Below are 17,828 nucleotides of genomic sequence, written 5' to 3'. Positions count from 1 at the left end.
GCCGGGGTGGGGGGCGCCCGCGGGGGCCCCCCCCCCAGCCGTAAAAAGAGGGACGTTGCGAGGTGGGCTCCCACGTGAGTGAGCCTTGAGCACGTTACGTGAGGGAAACAAGCCGGTCTCAAAGGGACAGACACCGACAATCCCACCTTCGTTAGTCCTTAGGGCGGACCAATGCCTGGAGACATGGTGGAGTGGCGGCTACCGGGGCCGGGGCTGGGGCTGGGGGGGTGGACGTCTATGAGCACGGAGCTTCAGTCAGGGAGACAAACCGCTCTGGAGATGGACGTGGGGGTGGCTGGGCAACCCCAATAATTAAAATGTTAAACTCTGTTATATTTACACATGTATGTGTAAAGGTATGCACGTGTGTATTTTATATATGTTTGTGTGTGTATATTTTATAAAATATAATATGTATTATATATGTAAATGCACATATATATGTAAATATATAAATATATATATATTTTTTTTTTTGGAGAGGTTTTTGCTATAGGGCACGTGCGCTCACCAGAAAGACAGAGAGAGACAGAGAGACAGAAAGCGAGAAATCACCCCCCAGGGGTCCCTTCTCGTCCATTCTCCTCTCGGGATCTTGAGCACGTATCTGCTAGTTTCTATATAAAACATATTTTTATAAAAATATATTTATTTGTATATAAAATATATTTTCACGTATAAGTATATATTTTATATAACATATACATACATATGTATATATATAAAATTTGTTGTAGGGCCTGTGCAGTCACCAGAGAGATGGAAACGGGCAGGGAAAGTGAGAAATCACCCCTAGCGGGGCTGGCCACCCACACTCTCTTCTCAGGACTTGGGGCACACATGCACACGCACCTGGCGTGTTTTTAAGCTGCTGTGTCCTGGACTTGAAGCACAGCCCTGCGATTCCAGCCGCCTTGATCTCTGCACCCCTGGCTGCCCTATGCTATGTGTATCTCACTGCCGTAAAGAGCAGAGTGGGTCCAGAAGCGGCTACAGTAACACCACGCTGTGATCAACTTGGCGGAGAGGTAAATCAGCTAGACAAGGGGATGGAAACTGCACAGGGGGTGCAGACTGGGGGTGCTGCATGGGTGCTTGGGAATCCGTAGTGAGCTGCCTCCAGGCGGGTGGAGTGCCATGGGTAGTTGTTATTATCTTAACTTTTGCTTTTTCCAGATTTTTTTTGAAGTGGACCAGAGAGAGATAGCAAGAGAGAAGGAAAGTGAGAAAACTAGCTGCCAGGTCCGGGACTCGAACTACGGTCAGCCATGTGGGAGTCAAGCTGCCTTAACCACCACACCACCTGCCAGCCCCCAAGATTTATGGAAACATAAAGTACCTGCAATGGGACTTCAAAAAGTGTGGTGGCAGTGAATTAAAGGATAGGGCATTCTGGCGCAGAAAGCCTTGAAGCCTTGGAGGCCCGTGGTGGCACAGCGGTGAAGAGTGGCCCCCTGCAGGGCCACGCCTGGGGACCTGCCTGAGTACACATGTGTGCCCGTGACCCAGGCAGACTGAAGCTGACCCTGGACAGTGGCATAAGGCCCTGTGGGGTGCTGTTTCTCTGTCTCTCTGTATGACTCTCTCAGGAAAGGAATAAATTCTTTTTAAAAATGTACCAGTCACCAGGAAGAGACAGAGACAGGTTGTGGGTAGCGGGAAAGCGAGAAAGCACACCCCATGGGTCATCATCCGGCCACTATCCCTTTCCTCCCTCTCGCCCTCCTTTCAAGATTTTGGGCACATTCACTCAACACTTCTCAAGCTGCTGGGTCCGGGACTCAAACCGTGGGGCTGGCCACATGGGATCCAGACACCTTAACCACCATGCCACAGGCTGGCCCAATAGTGCCTCTGTAAAACTTTGCGCTTTTTCAGTTTCTTTATTCGAGCCAGACCGTGGCATGGTAGCTAAGGCAGCTGGTTCTCACATGGCCAGCCCTGCAGTTCAAATCCTGGACTGGCAACTTGAGAAACAGGAAGCTCCCCGAAAGGAGAGGAGCTGCCGATGGGATGGCAGCGTGACCATGCCTACCGGGGGGTGCTAGCTCGCTTTTCTCTCTCTCGGTAGTGAGTACACGTACCCTCAGGCAAGTTAATAAAAAGGGGAGGGGCTCTATTGAAAGAGAAATGTAAAAACTATGCATAGTTTTGTCATAATACGCATTTTCCATGAAGTTTTTGAATTTTCTCCATACAGAGTAAAATTGTTTACATCCAAAGAAATTCACACTTTAATTCCATTTCCCCACAACTTCTTGAAGTCCCCTCCTATGTAAGCCTAATACGGGTTCCACGTCCTCACATCTGCCCTCTGCCCTGCAGCGACTGGACAGCTGCACCCAGGGCCTTTCCCCACGGCCCCAGAGCCCCCCACCTCGCCCGTTCACCGTCTACACGCCAGTCCTCCAGGGAGTCTGTAATGGGACCGCCAAGGGCTTGGGGGTGCCATCTCCCCCCCTGAAGGCCCGTGCTCCTCAGTGCCTGAGTTGGGATTCTTTCCCCCACTGCCCACCCCTGCCAGGGACTGGGCACCGTGTGGGAGGGAAAGTTTTTGGAAAGAGCCAGGGTCCCTGCCTCCCAGGGGTGCTGGCCTCAGGGCTCAGAGACTCAAGGCTAATAGGCCCAGGGAGCCCTTCAAGAGCTGGGAGATCAGGAGGGGGACAGGGGGCTACCTTAGGGCTTCGAGAGGCTCTTCTAGAGGAGGGGGACAGGAGGAGGGGATGGAGGAGAGGAACACTGGCCTGGAGAAAAGCTTCCAGAGAAGGACATCGCATGAGCTGGGGCAAGGAAGCAGGGAGGCCGGGAGAGGGCTCGGCCATGGAAGGGGGGCGAAGACATCAGGTCACCCCTCCGCCCCGAGGGCAGCCCCATACCTCGCCACGATCTCCGGCTGGCGAGACAGCTCCATCACTGTGAACGCCAAGTGGTTGGCGGAGGTCTCGTGGCCTGCGGGAAAGGAGGAGGGTGGCTGCTCCCTGGGACCCTGTGGTTCAGTCCCCGACCTGCCCCCGATGGCTGAGCTATGAGGAGACACCCTGTCCGCGGTATCCCCCATGACAGCCGATGCAGGAGGGTACCTGGTGTCGGCCCTGTGCCCTGTGCTGCTTCCACTCTCGTAAAGGCCCTCCTCTAGCCATGCTCCAAGCTGGCCTGGCCTGGAGGGGTGCTCACCTCCGTCTCACAGAGGAGAAAGCTGAGGCCGAGAGGTCACGAGCGGGGAGAGCAGAACGTGGACTCAGCCTATTTCTTAAGTTCGGGACCCAGTCCCTCCCAGGCTGCGAGGCCCACCTCCACACCCCACCACCGCCTCCGCTGCAAGGACTGGGGATGGCTCCTCTGCTGACAGGGTGCGGAAGGTTTTAGGAGGCTGTGCGTTCTGGCAGGACCTGCTGGCCTGGAGCACACAGTCTGGGTGGCAGGAATTCACTACTACCCTGAACAGGGCTGGGCTCCCAGGCACCCCCCCAGCAGGCGGGCCAGCAGCAGACGTGCTGGGTGTGGGAGGTGGGGACAGAAGCAGCCAGACTGCCTCTGCATGGCGGCTGCAGTGTGGGGCCACTGCCCTCTTGGGCCTCTGTTTCCCTCCAGGCAATGGGAGGGGACAGAACCTGCCCCTCGGTGCCCTGCGCATCTGGACGCAGAGTTGGGGATGGGTGCATGGACACGGGGGACCACTAAATCCTGAGGGCTGGACAGAAGGTCGGAGAGCTCGTGGATCATAAGCCCACCATTTTACAGATGAGGAGACTGAGGCCAGGCCCATGGGGAGCAGCTTCCGGCCCTGGCTGCAGGAAGGAAGGCCCGCCTTTCAGACAGGCGTCTCCCCTGAGCCAGGAACAGCATCCGCAGTCCTGCTTCAGCATGGGCCATTTCTCAGAGTCCTCGCAGGTGTGAGGTGTGAGGTCTTCTCTCCACCTAGAGGGCCCTTCTGTACCCCAGGCCCTTCTGTACCTCAGCGCGCCTGTCTGTCTGTCTGTCCACCGCCACTGGGGACCGCCCCGCCTCCGCTCACCTCTGCACCCAGGGCTGGAGCTCACTCTCCTGCTCGCTCATTTCACCTGGGCCTCACAGGCACCAACTGCACTGGGCCTGGGAACCCACGGGTGAACAAATGTCCTAGTGCCTCACTCACCAGGCACGCCGTCTGGTGGGGAGACGGACCTCATCGAATCACCACAAATACATTTCTAACCACGCCGTGAGACGTGTGGGCACAGAGAAGCTCTGGGCACCAGGGCCAGCTTCTAGCTGGGGCCTGATGTGGTCTGGGCAATCACTGAGGGCTTCCCTGAGGAGGAGGCATCTGGGGGCCCACGAGCAGAGGTGCTCAGCACGTCTGCTCGTGCCAGGCTAAGGGCGGCTGCCCACAAGTCCTGAGCGAGGGGAGCCATGGTTCACACCACCAAAGAAACCAGCTCCCCCGGCAGGTCAGGCCACCAAGGCAGCAGTTAGGGGCTTCCGCTCAGAGTCAGGGCCCGGGACCAGTGTTCCCATCATTCCCATAAAGCTTAGTGCCCCTGGTGGCCGCCGAGGCTACAAACCAGCGATGAAGAAGGTGACAAAGTTGTCCAGCAGAACCTCGTCGTCCTGGGCGCCCTCCTCAGCTGAAAGACAAGAGCGCTCAGCTCCCAGCCCCGACTTCCTCCTCCTGGCCAGATGGGGACACGCGCGGTGACAGTGACCAGCCTCCCCACGGGAGCCCCCCTCCCCCCGGCGTCCCGGCCCCCAGGGAGTCCTGGTACCTTTGAGGATCTGCGTGAGGATGTCAGGGGGCACGTCCTCACCCCGCTGCAGGGCCTCCCGCCGGCGCTGCACCCAGTCCTTGCCCACCCGGCGCAGGAAGCGGATGCTCTCCCGGATCTCCCGCAGCTGCTTCCTGCTCCCGGGCATGAACTAAGCGAGGGCGCCTCCAGTGAGCACGGGCTGACGGCTATGCACCAGGTCGCCCTCCCCGCCACCATGCCCAGTGACCAGAGATCACAGCACACAAGCTGGAGGTCGGAAGAGTGCAGAACTGCAGAGCAGGGAAAGCGGCCAGGAGACCAGGCCAAGGTGGCCTCCCCTTCCTGCACCAGATCCTCGGGAATCACCGGAAAGACGCCTCAGAGCACCCCCACAGCACGGGGAAACAAGAGGGAGTTCAGACTGCATCAACAGGCCAGCAGGTGACACAGTGGTTAAGGTGCTGGACTCCCACGTGGGTGGCCGCAGTTTGAGGCCTGGACACGGCAGCTTGAAACTCATGCTGGGCATGTGTGTGTGTGTGTGTGTGTGTGCCCCAAATCCCAAGAGAATGGAGGAAGGATTGTCTCAAGGCCACCCCCACCCCGCCAGGAGGTGAGTTCTCACTTTTTGTCTTTCTGTCTCTCTGGTGAGTGCACACACCCTATAGCAAAAATCTCTCTTCCCACCAAAAAAAGACTGCATCAAGGGGGGAAATCACAGCCAGTGGGAAGTGAAGCAGAGTCAATCATCAAAAAGATGGGGTCCACTGGGGGCCATGAGGTCAGAGGCCGAAGTCTCAGGGAATAGGAAGAGGCCCTAAGGATCAACTCAGGTAACACCTTTCCCTTGCATGCCCGGAACAAAAAGGTGATAGCTGGATCTGCAGCAGCCATCTTATGACAGGAGGTGATGTGGTAAGGACAGCATAAAGGAGAGAGAGACATGGGGGTAGCTGACACTGTGGAGCCACCACACCCACCCTCGACTGCTGGCACCGAGGACTGTTTTACATGAGGAAGGCTGTGCGGGCCATCCTGACTCCGGTGTTTCATACATACCAGAGCTCAAACCCATCCTGAAAAACCACTGAAGGACGTGCTTCAGCAGCGGAGGTGACCCAGGAGGGGCCGGCCCCGGAGGGCGCCGAGGCAGTACCTTTGCCAGGGTGTTGCGGGACGCGGTGATGCCCTCCAACATGAGCTTCACGGCGTGCGACAGAGGCTTCTGGGCACCCAGCAGCATGCTGGTCTCCATCCCGAAGGCTGCCTGGGGGAGGAGGGGAGGCCATTCCTGGGTGCTGGAGGTGACAACCCTGGCAGTGCTCAGCTGAGGCCTGGCTCTGGGCTGAGGGTCTATGGTGCGGCGAGTCCCGAGGACACCGTGAGGGTTATGGGGCAGGGGAGCTGCTCAGTGAACGTCGACGTCCTTCCCTGGCGAGATGGACTTCCCAAGATGCAAACTTCCTCCGGCACCCTCGGCCCGCCGCACGGCGCGCTGGCTCTGCAGCCCCTGAATAAGGGCTCTACACGGCCCCACGCTCCAGCCACCCAATCAGCCTTACACAGGCTTCGGGGTGACCTGGGCCACTGCTGAGTCTCAGGGGGTGCCGAGGGGGACTGAGGCTTTGAGCTAGAGCCATGCAGACCCGGGATCAGACCCTGCTCCAGCCCCTGACCAGCAATAGGCCTGGCCTGCCCCCCTTGGCACCCATATTGAGAGTGACCTAGACCAGTCTCATGCGAGGCTGTTCTGAATATGCAGGAGACAGAATGTGGGAAGAGTAAGTGAAGCACGGGAGGGGCTGCTGGTCTGGGAGGCAGGGGAGGGGGGAGGAGAGCAAGGGCAGGGGGAGGGGACAAGGACCCTCAGCCCAGGGCCCGGCCCCTGACCGCGCTGCCCTCACCTTGGCCAGGATGTCCATGGCGGTGCAGGTCAGCATGTCCTGCATGGACACCGGCGTCTGCCCGTCCGCCTTGGCTTCTAGAATCTCCACCAGCTGCTCAGCCTTCTCATTGAACGTTTCCATCAAGCTGACCAAGGAGCTGCGGAAACAGCGCCAGCACCCCGTCGGGGCCCTCCCTCTCTGCAGGGCAGATGTTGTGCAGAAAGTGGGGCCTCTCCCGGCTTTTCTGCCCCCCCACTTTGAGGTCAGGATTGTTCTAGCTGGGCTAAGCCCTGGGCCTCACAGTCCTCCAAGGATGGACACAGTCCCTCACCCTTGTCCCCGTGGTCCCACAGGTCTTCTGTCTGCCAGCGTGGGCTCCCAACTCTGACCTCAAAGGGCTGAGGCAGGGACCAGCAGATGGCATAATGATTACGTCACTGGACTCCCACATAGTCAACCATGGTTCGTGTCCCAGACCTGGCAGCTTAAAGCTCACGCCTGGTGCATGTGCGTGTGTGCCCAGGATCCTGAGAGGGGAACGGAGGAGAAGGGACTGCAGCGTGGCCATCCCCATGGGGGTAATTTTTCGCTTTCTGTCTCTGTCTCTCTCTGTCTCTCCAGTGAACAAATGTGCCCTATAGCAAAAATCTCTTTTAAAAAAAAAGGACAAAGCGGTGGAGAGATTCTGGGGCCTCCCAGAGTTCATGATAGGGCCCCCCAGTTCCCCGCCACTCTCTCTGCCTACCCTGTCCTGGGCCACCACCTGCAGCATTTCACTCCCGTCCTCGAGGACATGCAGGGCCCAACTCCAGGAGGAAGTGAGCCCACAGTGCCGAGCAGCCCAGGGCTCCCACCGCAGCACTCCCTGCCCTGGGGGCGGGGAACTCCCACTGCACTGTTTATATTTCTGGGTTTTTCCTAAGAGAAAATGCCACTTTCACCATTGAAAGAATTTTTGGTGTTAACCTGAATAAAGGGTAGAGGGTATTCTTTGTCTTATTATTATTATTTTTTTTCTTTAAGAGAGATTTTTGCTATAGGGTGCATGCATTCGTTGGAGAGACAGAGACAGAGAGACAGAAAGCAAGAAATCATCCCCGGGGAATGGCCACCCTACAATCCCTTCTCCTCCATTCTCCTCTTGGGATTTTGGGCACACACGCACATGCGCCTGGCGTGAGTTTTAAATCGTTGGGTCCAGGACTCGAACGATGGTTGATGATGTGAGAGTCCAGAGACGTCACTATTTCACCACTTACTGGACCCTTATTCCTATTCTTGAAACTCTTTTGGAAATTGATATTATTTCCTAATAAATGTTTTTAAAAGGAGAAGATGAGAAAAGGAAACTGAAAAAAACAACTTCTTTTTATTTATAATTTTAATTCGTTACAGGATGTGTGTTCTCACAAAAGAGAGGGAGGGGGAGTAGCAAGCACCCCCAGGGGGGATGGCCATGCCACAGTCCCTTCTCCTCCATTCTCCTCTCAGGCTTTTAGGCACACACACATGAACCTGGCATGTTTTTCAAGCTGCCAGGTCCAGAACTCGAACCTGGCAGTTGGCCATGTGGAATCCAGCTGTGTTAACATCACACCGCCCAGCAGGCCCAAGAGTAACTTTCTAGTTAGGAAAGAAACCCAGCTCTCCATTGCCCATCCAACTCCTGCGCCAGCCCTGGCACCCTCAGGCTCGCGCTGCCCAGTCCCCACCGCGGGCCAGCTGCATACTCCGGCCCTTTCAACAACGCCCTCTTTCCTCTGTCCCTTCAGCCCGGGAGGGGACAACCCGCTCCACCCCACTCCCATGGCCCTCCTGTGAGCAGCCATCTCTGTCTCTCCAGTGAACAAATGTGCCCTATAGCAAAAATCTCTTTTAAAAAAAAAGGACAAAGCGGTGGAGAGATTCTGGGGCCTCCCAGAGTTCATGATAGGGCCCCCCAGTTCCCCGCCACTCTCTCTGCCTACCCTGTCCTGGGCCACCACCTGCAGCATTTCACTCCCGTCCTCGAGGACATGCAGGGCCCAACTCCAGGAGGAAGTGAGCCCACAGTGCCGAGCAGCCCAGGGCTCCCACCGCAGCACTCCCTGCCCTGGGGGCGGGGAACTCCCACTGCACTGTTTATATTTCTGGGTTTTTCCTAAGAGAAAATGCCACTTTCACCATTGAAAGAATTTTTGGTGTTAACCTGAATAAAGGGTAGAGGGTATTCTTTGTCTTATTATTATTATTTTTTTTCTTTAAGAGAGATTTTTGCTATAGGGTGCATGCATTCGTTGGAGAGACAGAGACAGAGAGACAGAAAGCAAGAAATCATCCCCGGGGAATGACCACCCTACAATCCTTTCTCCTCCATTCTCCTCTTGGGATTTTGGGCACACATGCACATGCGCCTGGCGTGAGTTTTAAATCGTTGGGTCCAGGACTCGAACGATGGTTGATGATGTGAGAGTCCAGAGACGTCACTATTTCACCACTTACTGGACCCTTATTCCTATTCTTGAAACTCTTTTGGAAATTGATATTATTTCCTAATAAATGTTTTTAAAAGGAGAAGATGAGAAAAGGAAACTGAAAAAAACAACTTCTTTTTATTTATAATTTTAATTCGTTACAGGATGTGTGTTCTCACAAAAGAGAGGGAGGGGGAGTAGCAAGCACCCCCAGGGGGGATGGCCATGCCACAGTCCCTTCTCCTCCATTCTCCTCTCAGGCTTTTAGGCACACACACATGAACCTGGCATGTTTTTCAAGCTGCCAGGTCCAGAACTCGAACCTGGCAGTTGGCCATGTGGAATCCAGCTGTGTTAACATCACACCGCCCAGCAGGCCCAAGAGTAACTTTCTAGTTAGGAAAGAAACCCAGCTCTCCATTGCCCATCCAACTCCTGCGCCAGCCCTGGCACCCTCAGGCTCGCGCTGCCCAGTCCCCACCGCGGGCCAGCTGCATACTCCGGCCCTTTCAACAACGCCCTCTTTCCTCTGTCCCTTCAGCCCGGGAGGGGACAACCCGCTCCACCCCACTCCCATGGCCCTCCTGTGAGCAGCCAGGGTAATTTTTCGCTTTCTGTCTCTGTCTCTCTCTGTCTCTCCAGTGAACAAATGTGCCCTATAGCAAAAATCTCTTTTAAAAAAAAAGGACAAAGCGGTGGAGAGATTCTGGGGCCTCCCAGAGTTCATGATAGGGCCCCCCAGTTCCCCGCCACTCTCTCTGCCTACCCTGTCCTGGGCCACCACCTGCAGCATTTCACTCCCGTCCTCGAGGACATGCAGGGCCCAACTCCAGGAGGAAGTGAGCCCACAGTGCCGAGCAGCCCAGGGCTCCCACCGCAGCACTCCCTGCCCTGGGGGCGGGGAACTCCCACTGCACTGTTTATATTTCTGGGTTTTTCCTAAGAGAAAATGCCACTTTCACCATTGAAAGAATTTTTGGTGTTAACCTGAATAAAGGGTAGAGGGTATTCTTTGTCTTATTATTATTATTTTTTTTCTTTAAGAGAGATTTTTGCTATAGGGTGCATGCATTCGTTGGAGAGACAGAGACAGAGAGACAGAAAGCAAGAAATCATCCCCGGGGAATGGCCACCCTACAATCCCTTCTCCTCCATTCTCCTCTTGGGATTTTGGGCACACATGCACATGCGCCTGGCGTGAGTTTTAAATCGTTGGGTCCAGGACTCGAACGATGGTTGATGATGTGAGAGTCCAGAGACGTCACTATTTCACCACTTACTGGACCCTTATTCCTATTCTTGAAACTCTTTTGGAAATTGATATTATTTCCTAATAAATGTTTTTAAAAGGAGAAGATGAGAAAAGGAAACTGAAAAAAACAACTTCTTTTTATTTATAATTTTAATTCGTTACAGGATGTGTGTTCTCACAAAAGAGAGGGAGGGGGAGTAGCAAGCACCCCCAGGGGGGATGGCCATGCCACAGTCCCTTCTCCTCCATTCTCCTCTCAGGCTTTTAGGCACACACACATGAACCTGGCATGTTTTTCAAGCTGCCAGGTCCAGAACTCGAACCTGGCAGTTGGCCATGTGGAATCCAGCTGTGTTAACATCACACCGCCCAGCAGGCCCAAGAGTAACTTTCTAGTTAGGAAAGAAACCCAGCTCTCCATTGCCCATCCAACTCCTGCGCCAGCCCTGGCACCCTCAGGCTCGCGCTGCCCAGTCCCCACCGCGGGCCAGCTGCATACTCCGGCCCTTTCAACAACGCCCTCTTTCCTCTGTCCCTTCAGCCCGGGAGGGGACAACCCGCTCCACCCCACTCCCATGGCCCTCCTGTGAGCAGCCTCACCTCCGGCTGAAGGCCAGGTCCATGACCCTCCGCTGTTTGTGCCAGCGCTCGTAGTCGCACTCGGACACCAAGCCTTGGCCGAAGAGTCTGCGGGAGGCAAAGCTTGGTGTGAGAAAGGGGACGGGGTACCTGCTCGAGGGCCGAGGGCCGGGGTGGCCTTTGGGGTGGTGGACCTAGAGCGCGGGTCCTTGCACGTCATGTGCGCATTCACGCTGCGGGGCTGCACACGCCGAGGTGGCTGCAATGGCGAATGCTGGGTTTGCCAGCCTCACCGCAGTAAATAGCAACTAAACCAGAACGGGAGACTGGGCCCAACCGCTGCGGCCCCGCAGTCCCACCAGCCACCCAGAGAGGGAAGAGGAGGAACGTGCCAGCGATGGCAGCCAGGCTGCTGTGCGGGGCGCCCGCCCGCCGGGTGCCGGGGGCCAGGACCGGACCCCGCAGGCCCTCCGCCCACAGCCCGCCCAGCCCGGGTGCCTACCTCTCCCCGAACACAGTCTGCAGGGCGCGGTACATCTTGGAGTCCTTGTTGTACTTGGTGGACATCAGGAACCGCTAAACACCCCAGAAAACCCGTGTGAGCTCAGGAGACGCGCCCTCCTCCGCCAGGAGCCCATGCCCGCTGCAGAGCGACCGCAGCACACGCACGCGCAGCTCCCCTGCCTTCCCCAGCTGGCTGACCAGGAAGTCTTGTCCTCCAGTGGTGGCAACTGTTGGGCTGGCCCCATTGCCCAGTGGGTAAGGAAGCCAGATCCCACATGGGCAACTGCGGTTCCTATCCTGACCCCAGCAGTTTGAAAAACACACTGGGTTGGGCCCAGCAGGTGGCATGGTGGTTGAAGTGGTGGACTACCACATAGCCGACTGCAGTTCGGGTCCTGGACCCGATGGCTTGCGCGCTCTCTCTCTCTCTTTCTCTCTCTCTCTCGCTCGCTCGCTGTCTCTCTCTCTCTCTCGTGAGCCCATGTGTCCTATAGCAAACTTAAAAAAAAAAGAGAGAGAGAGAGAGAATAATGATAATAAATAGAATTAGGTGAACAATTCTTTAAAAAGAAGAGAAAAACACACTGGGTGCATATGCATGCATGTCCCAAATCCCAACAGGGTGGGGAGATGGAGGAGAAGGGACTGCTGGACAACCACACCCCATCGGGACACCCTGGCTCTCTCCTTTTCTTTCTGTCTGTCTCTTTTGGCAAATCCCAAATCCACGTGCCCTTGGGCAGTTAGAAGGAATCACAATTGCTTGGGAATGGGAGCTGAGCACTTCTATGGCCAGGCCAGCCTCTGAAGTGATTCAGCTGCACAGCCCGCCTACACTCAGGACCCCGCGCAAGCACCTTCCAAAGCAGAACAAGCACAGGCCCGTGCCACTCTGAAACCAGAACAGAAAGAGGAGGAGCCTGGGGAAAAGGTTTCTGGGACACAGGAGAGACACAGCACAATGCAGTGCTGTCAGCAGCAACCCAGCCTCAGAGGTTAAGGAAGGCTTCCTGGAGGAAGGGTCACATTGTCTCACCAAGAGCCAGATAGTAGCAATAGCAACATTAGCCAACAGTTTTTATTTGTTTGCTTGTTTTAATTTGCAATAGGTTACATACATTTACCAGAGAGAGACAGAGAGAGAGTGTCAGAGAGTCAGAGGGAGAAAGCGAGAGAGTACTCCCAAGCCACAATGTAATCCCTTCTTTAAAAAAAAAAAAAACAATTATTTTAACTTTATTTATTTATTTAAATTTGAGCAGAAAGGGACAGAATAAGAGAGAGAGAGAGAGAGAAAGCCACCAGGTCTGATACTCAAACCGTGCCAAGTGGTAGTCCAACATCCTTAACCACCACGCCACCTGCTGGCCTCTGCAATCCTTTCTTCTCCACTCTCCTCTTAAAATTTTGGGCATACACACAGTGCCCAGCATGTTTTTCAAGCAGCTAGGTCTGGGATTTGAACCATGAGGCCGACCATGTAGGATCTAGCCCCCTTAACCACCATGCCACTGGCTGGCCCTAAAGCAGTAAATTTTATGATACACACACAGACACACACACGTATGTGTATATATGTATGTATGTGTGTATGTATATACATGTATATAAAATCACAATTTAACATTTCAAACTGGCCCAGATCCCACTGGACCAGACCATGGTGCTGGAAGCCACGTGCTAAGCATGGTGGGGTCCCCAGCCAGCACAGACTGAAGACACCACCGTGCACAGCATGTCCTGGGCATCCCGGTGGGCCGGAGGGCTGGGCGGTGACTACAGAGGGACCTAGCCCGCAAAGGGTGCCCTCTCCCCTGTGTATGCAAATGCACTCTATCATGAACAAAACTAAGTATTTTAAAACCAAACTTGTGTGTGTGTACACTGCAAGGCACAGGTGCTCTCCAGAGAACGAGGGGAGGGAGGGAGATGGAGGAGGCACCTCATGGGCGTGGTCATGCCACAGTCCTTTTCCTCCATTTCTCCATCCTATCAGGACCACAGTTCGAGTCCCGGGCCGGGCAACTTAGAAACAGATAGGGCGCATGTGTGTGTGTGCTCAAGATTCCAAGAGAAGAATGGAGAAGGGATTGTGGCGTGGCCTCGCTTTCTGTTCCTCTGTCTCTGCTTCTCCATCAGTCGACTACATGGCAGTCCAGCAATGTAACCATTTTGCCATCTGCTGGTCCCTGAAATTAAACTTTTTTTGAAAAATGATTTTCTGTGGTTATTCAGACTGTCACCTGTCTGGACCCTCTCAGTGTCCCACAGGCATCAAATGCCCACATCCCCTCTGGGCACCCACTGTGAAAATAGCAGCACCATTCTTTTTCTTTTGTAGAAACTTTTGCCTTAGGGTACATGTGCTTGCTGGGGAAAGAGAGCGAGAGATAGAGAGACAGTCAGAGACAGTGAGAGGTAAGGTAAGAAATCACCCCCCAGGGAGGATGGCCACGCTGCAATCCCTTCCCCTCCATTCTCCTCCTGAGATCTTGGGCACACACACATGCACCCAGCATGAGTTTCAAGTCACTGGAACCGGGACTCGAACCGTGACTGCCCATGTGGGAGTCCAGTGACGTAACCACTGCACCATCTGCCGGCCCTAAGCAGCACCATTACTCGCTGGCAATGCCATGTGCCAGGCAGAGGCTAGGTAGCTCACGCACATGGTTTCAATTCCATTTTCTGCTGTTATTATTGTTGCTGTTTTATATTTTTGTCATAGGGCAAGTACACTCACCAGAGAGACAAAGAAAGGGACAAAGTGAGAGATCACCCCTGGGGGATGGCTACACTGCAGTCCTTTCTCCTCTTGAGATTTCAGGCACGCACACACAAGTGCTCGGCGTGTCTGTCAAGTCACTGGGTCTAGGACTTGAACCCACAGCTGGCCATGTGGGGTCCAGAGCCTTAACCACCATGCCCACAACTTCATTCTTATAACACCCTGAGACCAGTAACATTCCCAGTCTACAGATGCAGAAACTGAGGTCCAGAGGGAGGAACTCCCCCGAGGTCCCACATCGGGTGGCCACGGAGTCTAGGTGTGAGCCTAGCTCTGCCACCTCCGAAGCAGAAGGTCCGATGCACATTCCTTGAGCCTCATGGCAGGCATCTTGGTTAACACCACCTGCCTCCGCTTCCTCCTCTCTAAAGTGGGGACTAAGAAGGGACCTGAGCCCGTGAGCAGCTGACAGTGCACAGGAGTGCGGCAGCTCGCAGCGGCACTGAGGACCTGTCTCTGCACTCCGTACTTGACAATAACCTGGTCTGTGACTATTTCTATCACAGCCCCAGCAGATAGGGTCAGCGTCCCCATCTCACGAATTAAGGAACTGCGGCAAGGAGGTGGCCTACAGTAAGTGCACATGCACTCGCCAGGCAGGACTCCCAACCCAGAAGGGGACAGCCGTCTCCAGCCATGGCCCACACCAGACAGCAATGCTTGGAAGACCCCAGACCTTGGGAGGTGAGAGGGGAGGGTCGTTCCCAAAGGACCTGGCTCTGGAGCATTCCTCCTGATTCAGGGGCCGAGTGTCACTCTCTCAGCCCTGGGGAAGAGGGACCTCCTGTGGAAGCCGCTCTGCTTCCTACCTTGACGGACTCGGGGCTTGTGATGATGACCGAGGTTTTGTGGAAGACGTTGACCCGCACGACTGGACCGTACTTCTTAGCCCTGTAAATCAGAGTGACTTGAAGGAGGCCATTGACCCCCGAGGCAGGAACTTCAGCCCCAAACCCGCAGGAGAAACAGTGCACCCCCACTCGACCCCCGGAGGTGCCCATCACAGGCCCCAAGAAGAGCCTGCATGGCCGGGGGCCAGGGCGAGGCCAGGAAGCCGGGCGCTGCCCTGCCCTGAGGCTGACTCGCTGCCAAGTCCCGCCCCCCGCAGCCTCAGCGTCCACAGCCGTGAAACAGGGCTGCAGTGTCCCTCCTCCACCTGCCCTGAGAGGTGCCTGGACTCAGGTGATATCATGGCTTAAAAGTGCTCTGAAAAGTGCCAAGTCTCACTGCCAATAATGGCGTCACTCAGTCACATCCCCATCCACCTTACAGAGGAGGAACCAGGCTCAGAGACTTCGGATTGCCGGTCCACGGTCCCGTGGTGGGCAAGTGGCAGGGGAGGACCCGTTGGGGGCCAGAGTGGCCTGGAATTCGGGGGACATGCTAGCGGGGAGGGGGCTGGGAGTGTTCTGGTCGGGTGCGGGGAGCTGCCCGGGAACCTGGAGTAAGGACAACAAGTGACAAGTTAGAACCCACCAATCCAAAAACACATCTTGGAGCACGCGCCCACAAACCTCGTCCTTTTTCCAGAAGTAGGGGAGGTGTCCTAGAAGGAAACTGGGAGAGACGGGAAGTTCAGTCAGCAGCAACCACCACCGCATGTCCCCCCTCCCCTCGCCCACTCCCAGGGGGGAGGACTGAGGCTGGGGAGTGGGCACCAGCTCAGGGCCGCCAGCAGCAGACGCGAAGGAGGCGGACCGGGTCTGACTGACTCTGAAGGCCTCCTTGCAGGGAGAGCGTGTTACCCCCTCTGTCTCCCTGGCACTGAGGCCTGGGGCCACCAAGGGGCCTAGGCTGGTAGTGCCGTGTGGGGTCACCTTCACACACTCACACACTGCCCCGTGCCAAGCCCCCACATGGCCTGGCTGCCCTACGGTGGCCACGTAACGGGTGGGCAGCTGGGCTGGAGAGGAGGGGACCCCTGCCTGTATCTGCACAGCCGCTGCCAGGGACCCCGAAGTCCTCACTGGGAGCTTGGTCGGGAGAGTCTGGGATCTCCAGATTGTAAACAAGCCTGTCTGGTGTCACTTCGAGGCGTGTTTCAAGGTGCCTGTGCCTTCCTGTCTCCAGGAGGGCCTTACTGCAGTCAGGCTCGTGGCAATCGAAATGGGCCACTACAAAACCGCAACCAGAGTCTTCTGGGTCTCGGGACTCACGTTCTCCAGGAAGAGATGGAGAATAAACAAAGACACACTCAGGGCTCTCCCTTAGCCCAGGTAAGGGAGCGGAATCCCACATGGCTGACCGCAGTTCAAATCCCGGCCCTGGCAGCTGAGAAAACACATCAGGTGCATGTGAACGCCCCAGGTCTCAACAGGATGGAGGAGGGGAGAAGGGACCGACGTGTGACCAGGCCCCGCTGGGGTGCTCTCTCTCCAGTGAGCGCATATGCCCTGTAGCAGCTAAATAAATAAATAGGATGTTGAATGATCGAGGAACACAGTGCAGCGTAAGAGTGCGGGGGTGCTGGGGACAGGGTGGGGACATCCCTGGAGGTGGCCTGTGAGCGGAGGCTGGCAAGAAGAGAGGGACTGGCCGTGCAGGTGCTGGAGAAAGAGCACTCGCGGCTACAGGAAGAGCAGGTGCGAAGGTGGAGGCGGGAGCGCTGGGACACCAGAAGCCACTGTGGCCAGAGGACTGCTAGAGGGGAAGTGGCACAGGGTGGACGCCCAAGGCTGGGGCCGGTCATGGAGGGCCTTCTGGGCTGTCATTCAGACTTCTGCTTGGACCCCGCTGAGGTGGGGGCCACTGATGGGTCTTGAGCAAAACAGAGACGGGTTATGACTGGGTTTAAACAAATTGTTTTAGCAGCTGTGCTGAGATGAACAGAGGGAGGGAGGGCAGGGTGGCAGCAGGGGCACGGGTGACCGGTGAGGACTCCGAGAGGTGATGGAGGCTCAGGCCAAGGCAGGCAGGTGACAAGTTGGGTCCTGAACGAGCTTTGAGGGTGGAGCCAATGGGACTTGCTGACAGTCTCTGTGCGGCACGGAGCTGTTGGGGTCACTCTGGAGCTTCGGGCCTGGGCAGCTACAAGGACGGATGGAGCTGCCAGCTACTAGAAGGGCGAGGGCCGAGGGGGCTGTCGTCCAGACTTTTGCTTTGACTTCAGGGCAGCAGACACCATTGCTCCCCTGCCCTTGTCTGAGCAGGGGCAGGAGCCCCCGATCGGTGCCTGCAGTTCTGCCAGGGCTCTCTCCAGCTCTGCCTGAAGTAGGCCAGGCCGGAAGTCCCAGATGAATACCCTGGAGCAGCCCTCCTCCGAGGATGCAGCCCTCTGCCTCCAGTGGGGGAGCCCCGGAACACCTGCTCTGCATGGGCTCCCGAAGTCCCCAGGACAGCTGTACCTCAGTTCCCCAGAGGTAATGTACTACGGGTTAGCGGACCTTCTCCATCTTCCCGCTCTCCCTCCAGTCTGGGATGCCCCTCCCCTCCACCAGCTCCATACGATGGTCTCAAGATCAGCTTCTGGGGGACCAGCCGGAGACAAGTGGGTGAATCAGGAGCCCGGCTTTGGGCCGTGAGGCTTGTGGTGGCCGGGGACATCGAGGAGCTCCCGAGCAGGAAGTCGGAGTCTGAGACCCGGAGTGCACGGGGAGCTCTGGGACAGAATGTGGGAATCTTCGGCAGAGAGGCGATATT

At 56.1% G+C, this 17,828-nt stretch overlaps 1 protein-coding gene across 1 annotated transcript in view; it reads right to left on the bottom strand.

Moving 5' to 3' along the window:
• CYP46A1 (cytochrome P450 family 46 subfamily A member 1) overlaps positions 1 to 16,900 on the bottom strand; it is a 27,093-nt gene extending 10,193 nt beyond the window's left edge. The window contains exons 1-10 of the mRNA XM_006160011.1: positions 16,761 to 16,900; positions 15,666 to 15,746; positions 14,999 to 15,080; positions 11,400 to 11,473; positions 10,919 to 11,005; positions 6,632 to 6,770; positions 5,884 to 5,994; positions 4,746 to 4,896; positions 4,545 to 4,607; positions 2,877 to 2,949 (exon numbers count right to left, since the gene is read on the bottom strand). Coding sequence (XP_006160073.1) covers positions 2,877 to 2,949; positions 4,545 to 4,607; positions 4,746 to 4,896; positions 5,884 to 5,994; positions 6,632 to 6,770; positions 10,919 to 11,005; positions 11,400 to 11,473; positions 14,999 to 15,080; positions 15,666 to 15,746; positions 16,761 to 16,900 — 1,001 coding nt within the window. The remainder of the gene's footprint in view (positions 1 to 2,876; positions 2,950 to 4,544; positions 4,608 to 4,745; positions 4,897 to 5,883; positions 5,995 to 6,631; positions 6,771 to 10,918; positions 11,006 to 11,399; positions 11,474 to 14,998; positions 15,081 to 15,665; positions 15,747 to 16,760) is intronic.
• Between the last annotated feature and the right edge of the window lie 928 nt (positions 16,901 to 17,828).

The sequence above is a fragment of the Tupaia chinensis genome, unplaced genomic scaffold, assembly GCF_000334495.1.
Source record: "Tupaia chinensis unplaced genomic scaffold, TupChi_1.0 Scaffold000671_1, whole genome shotgun sequence".
In the NCBI taxonomy this organism is placed as follows: Eukaryota; Metazoa; Chordata; class Mammalia; order Scandentia; family Tupaiidae; genus Tupaia; species Tupaia belangeri.
Note: the sequence above shows the minus strand (reverse complement) of the source record. Positions and strands in the feature narration are given on the sequence as shown.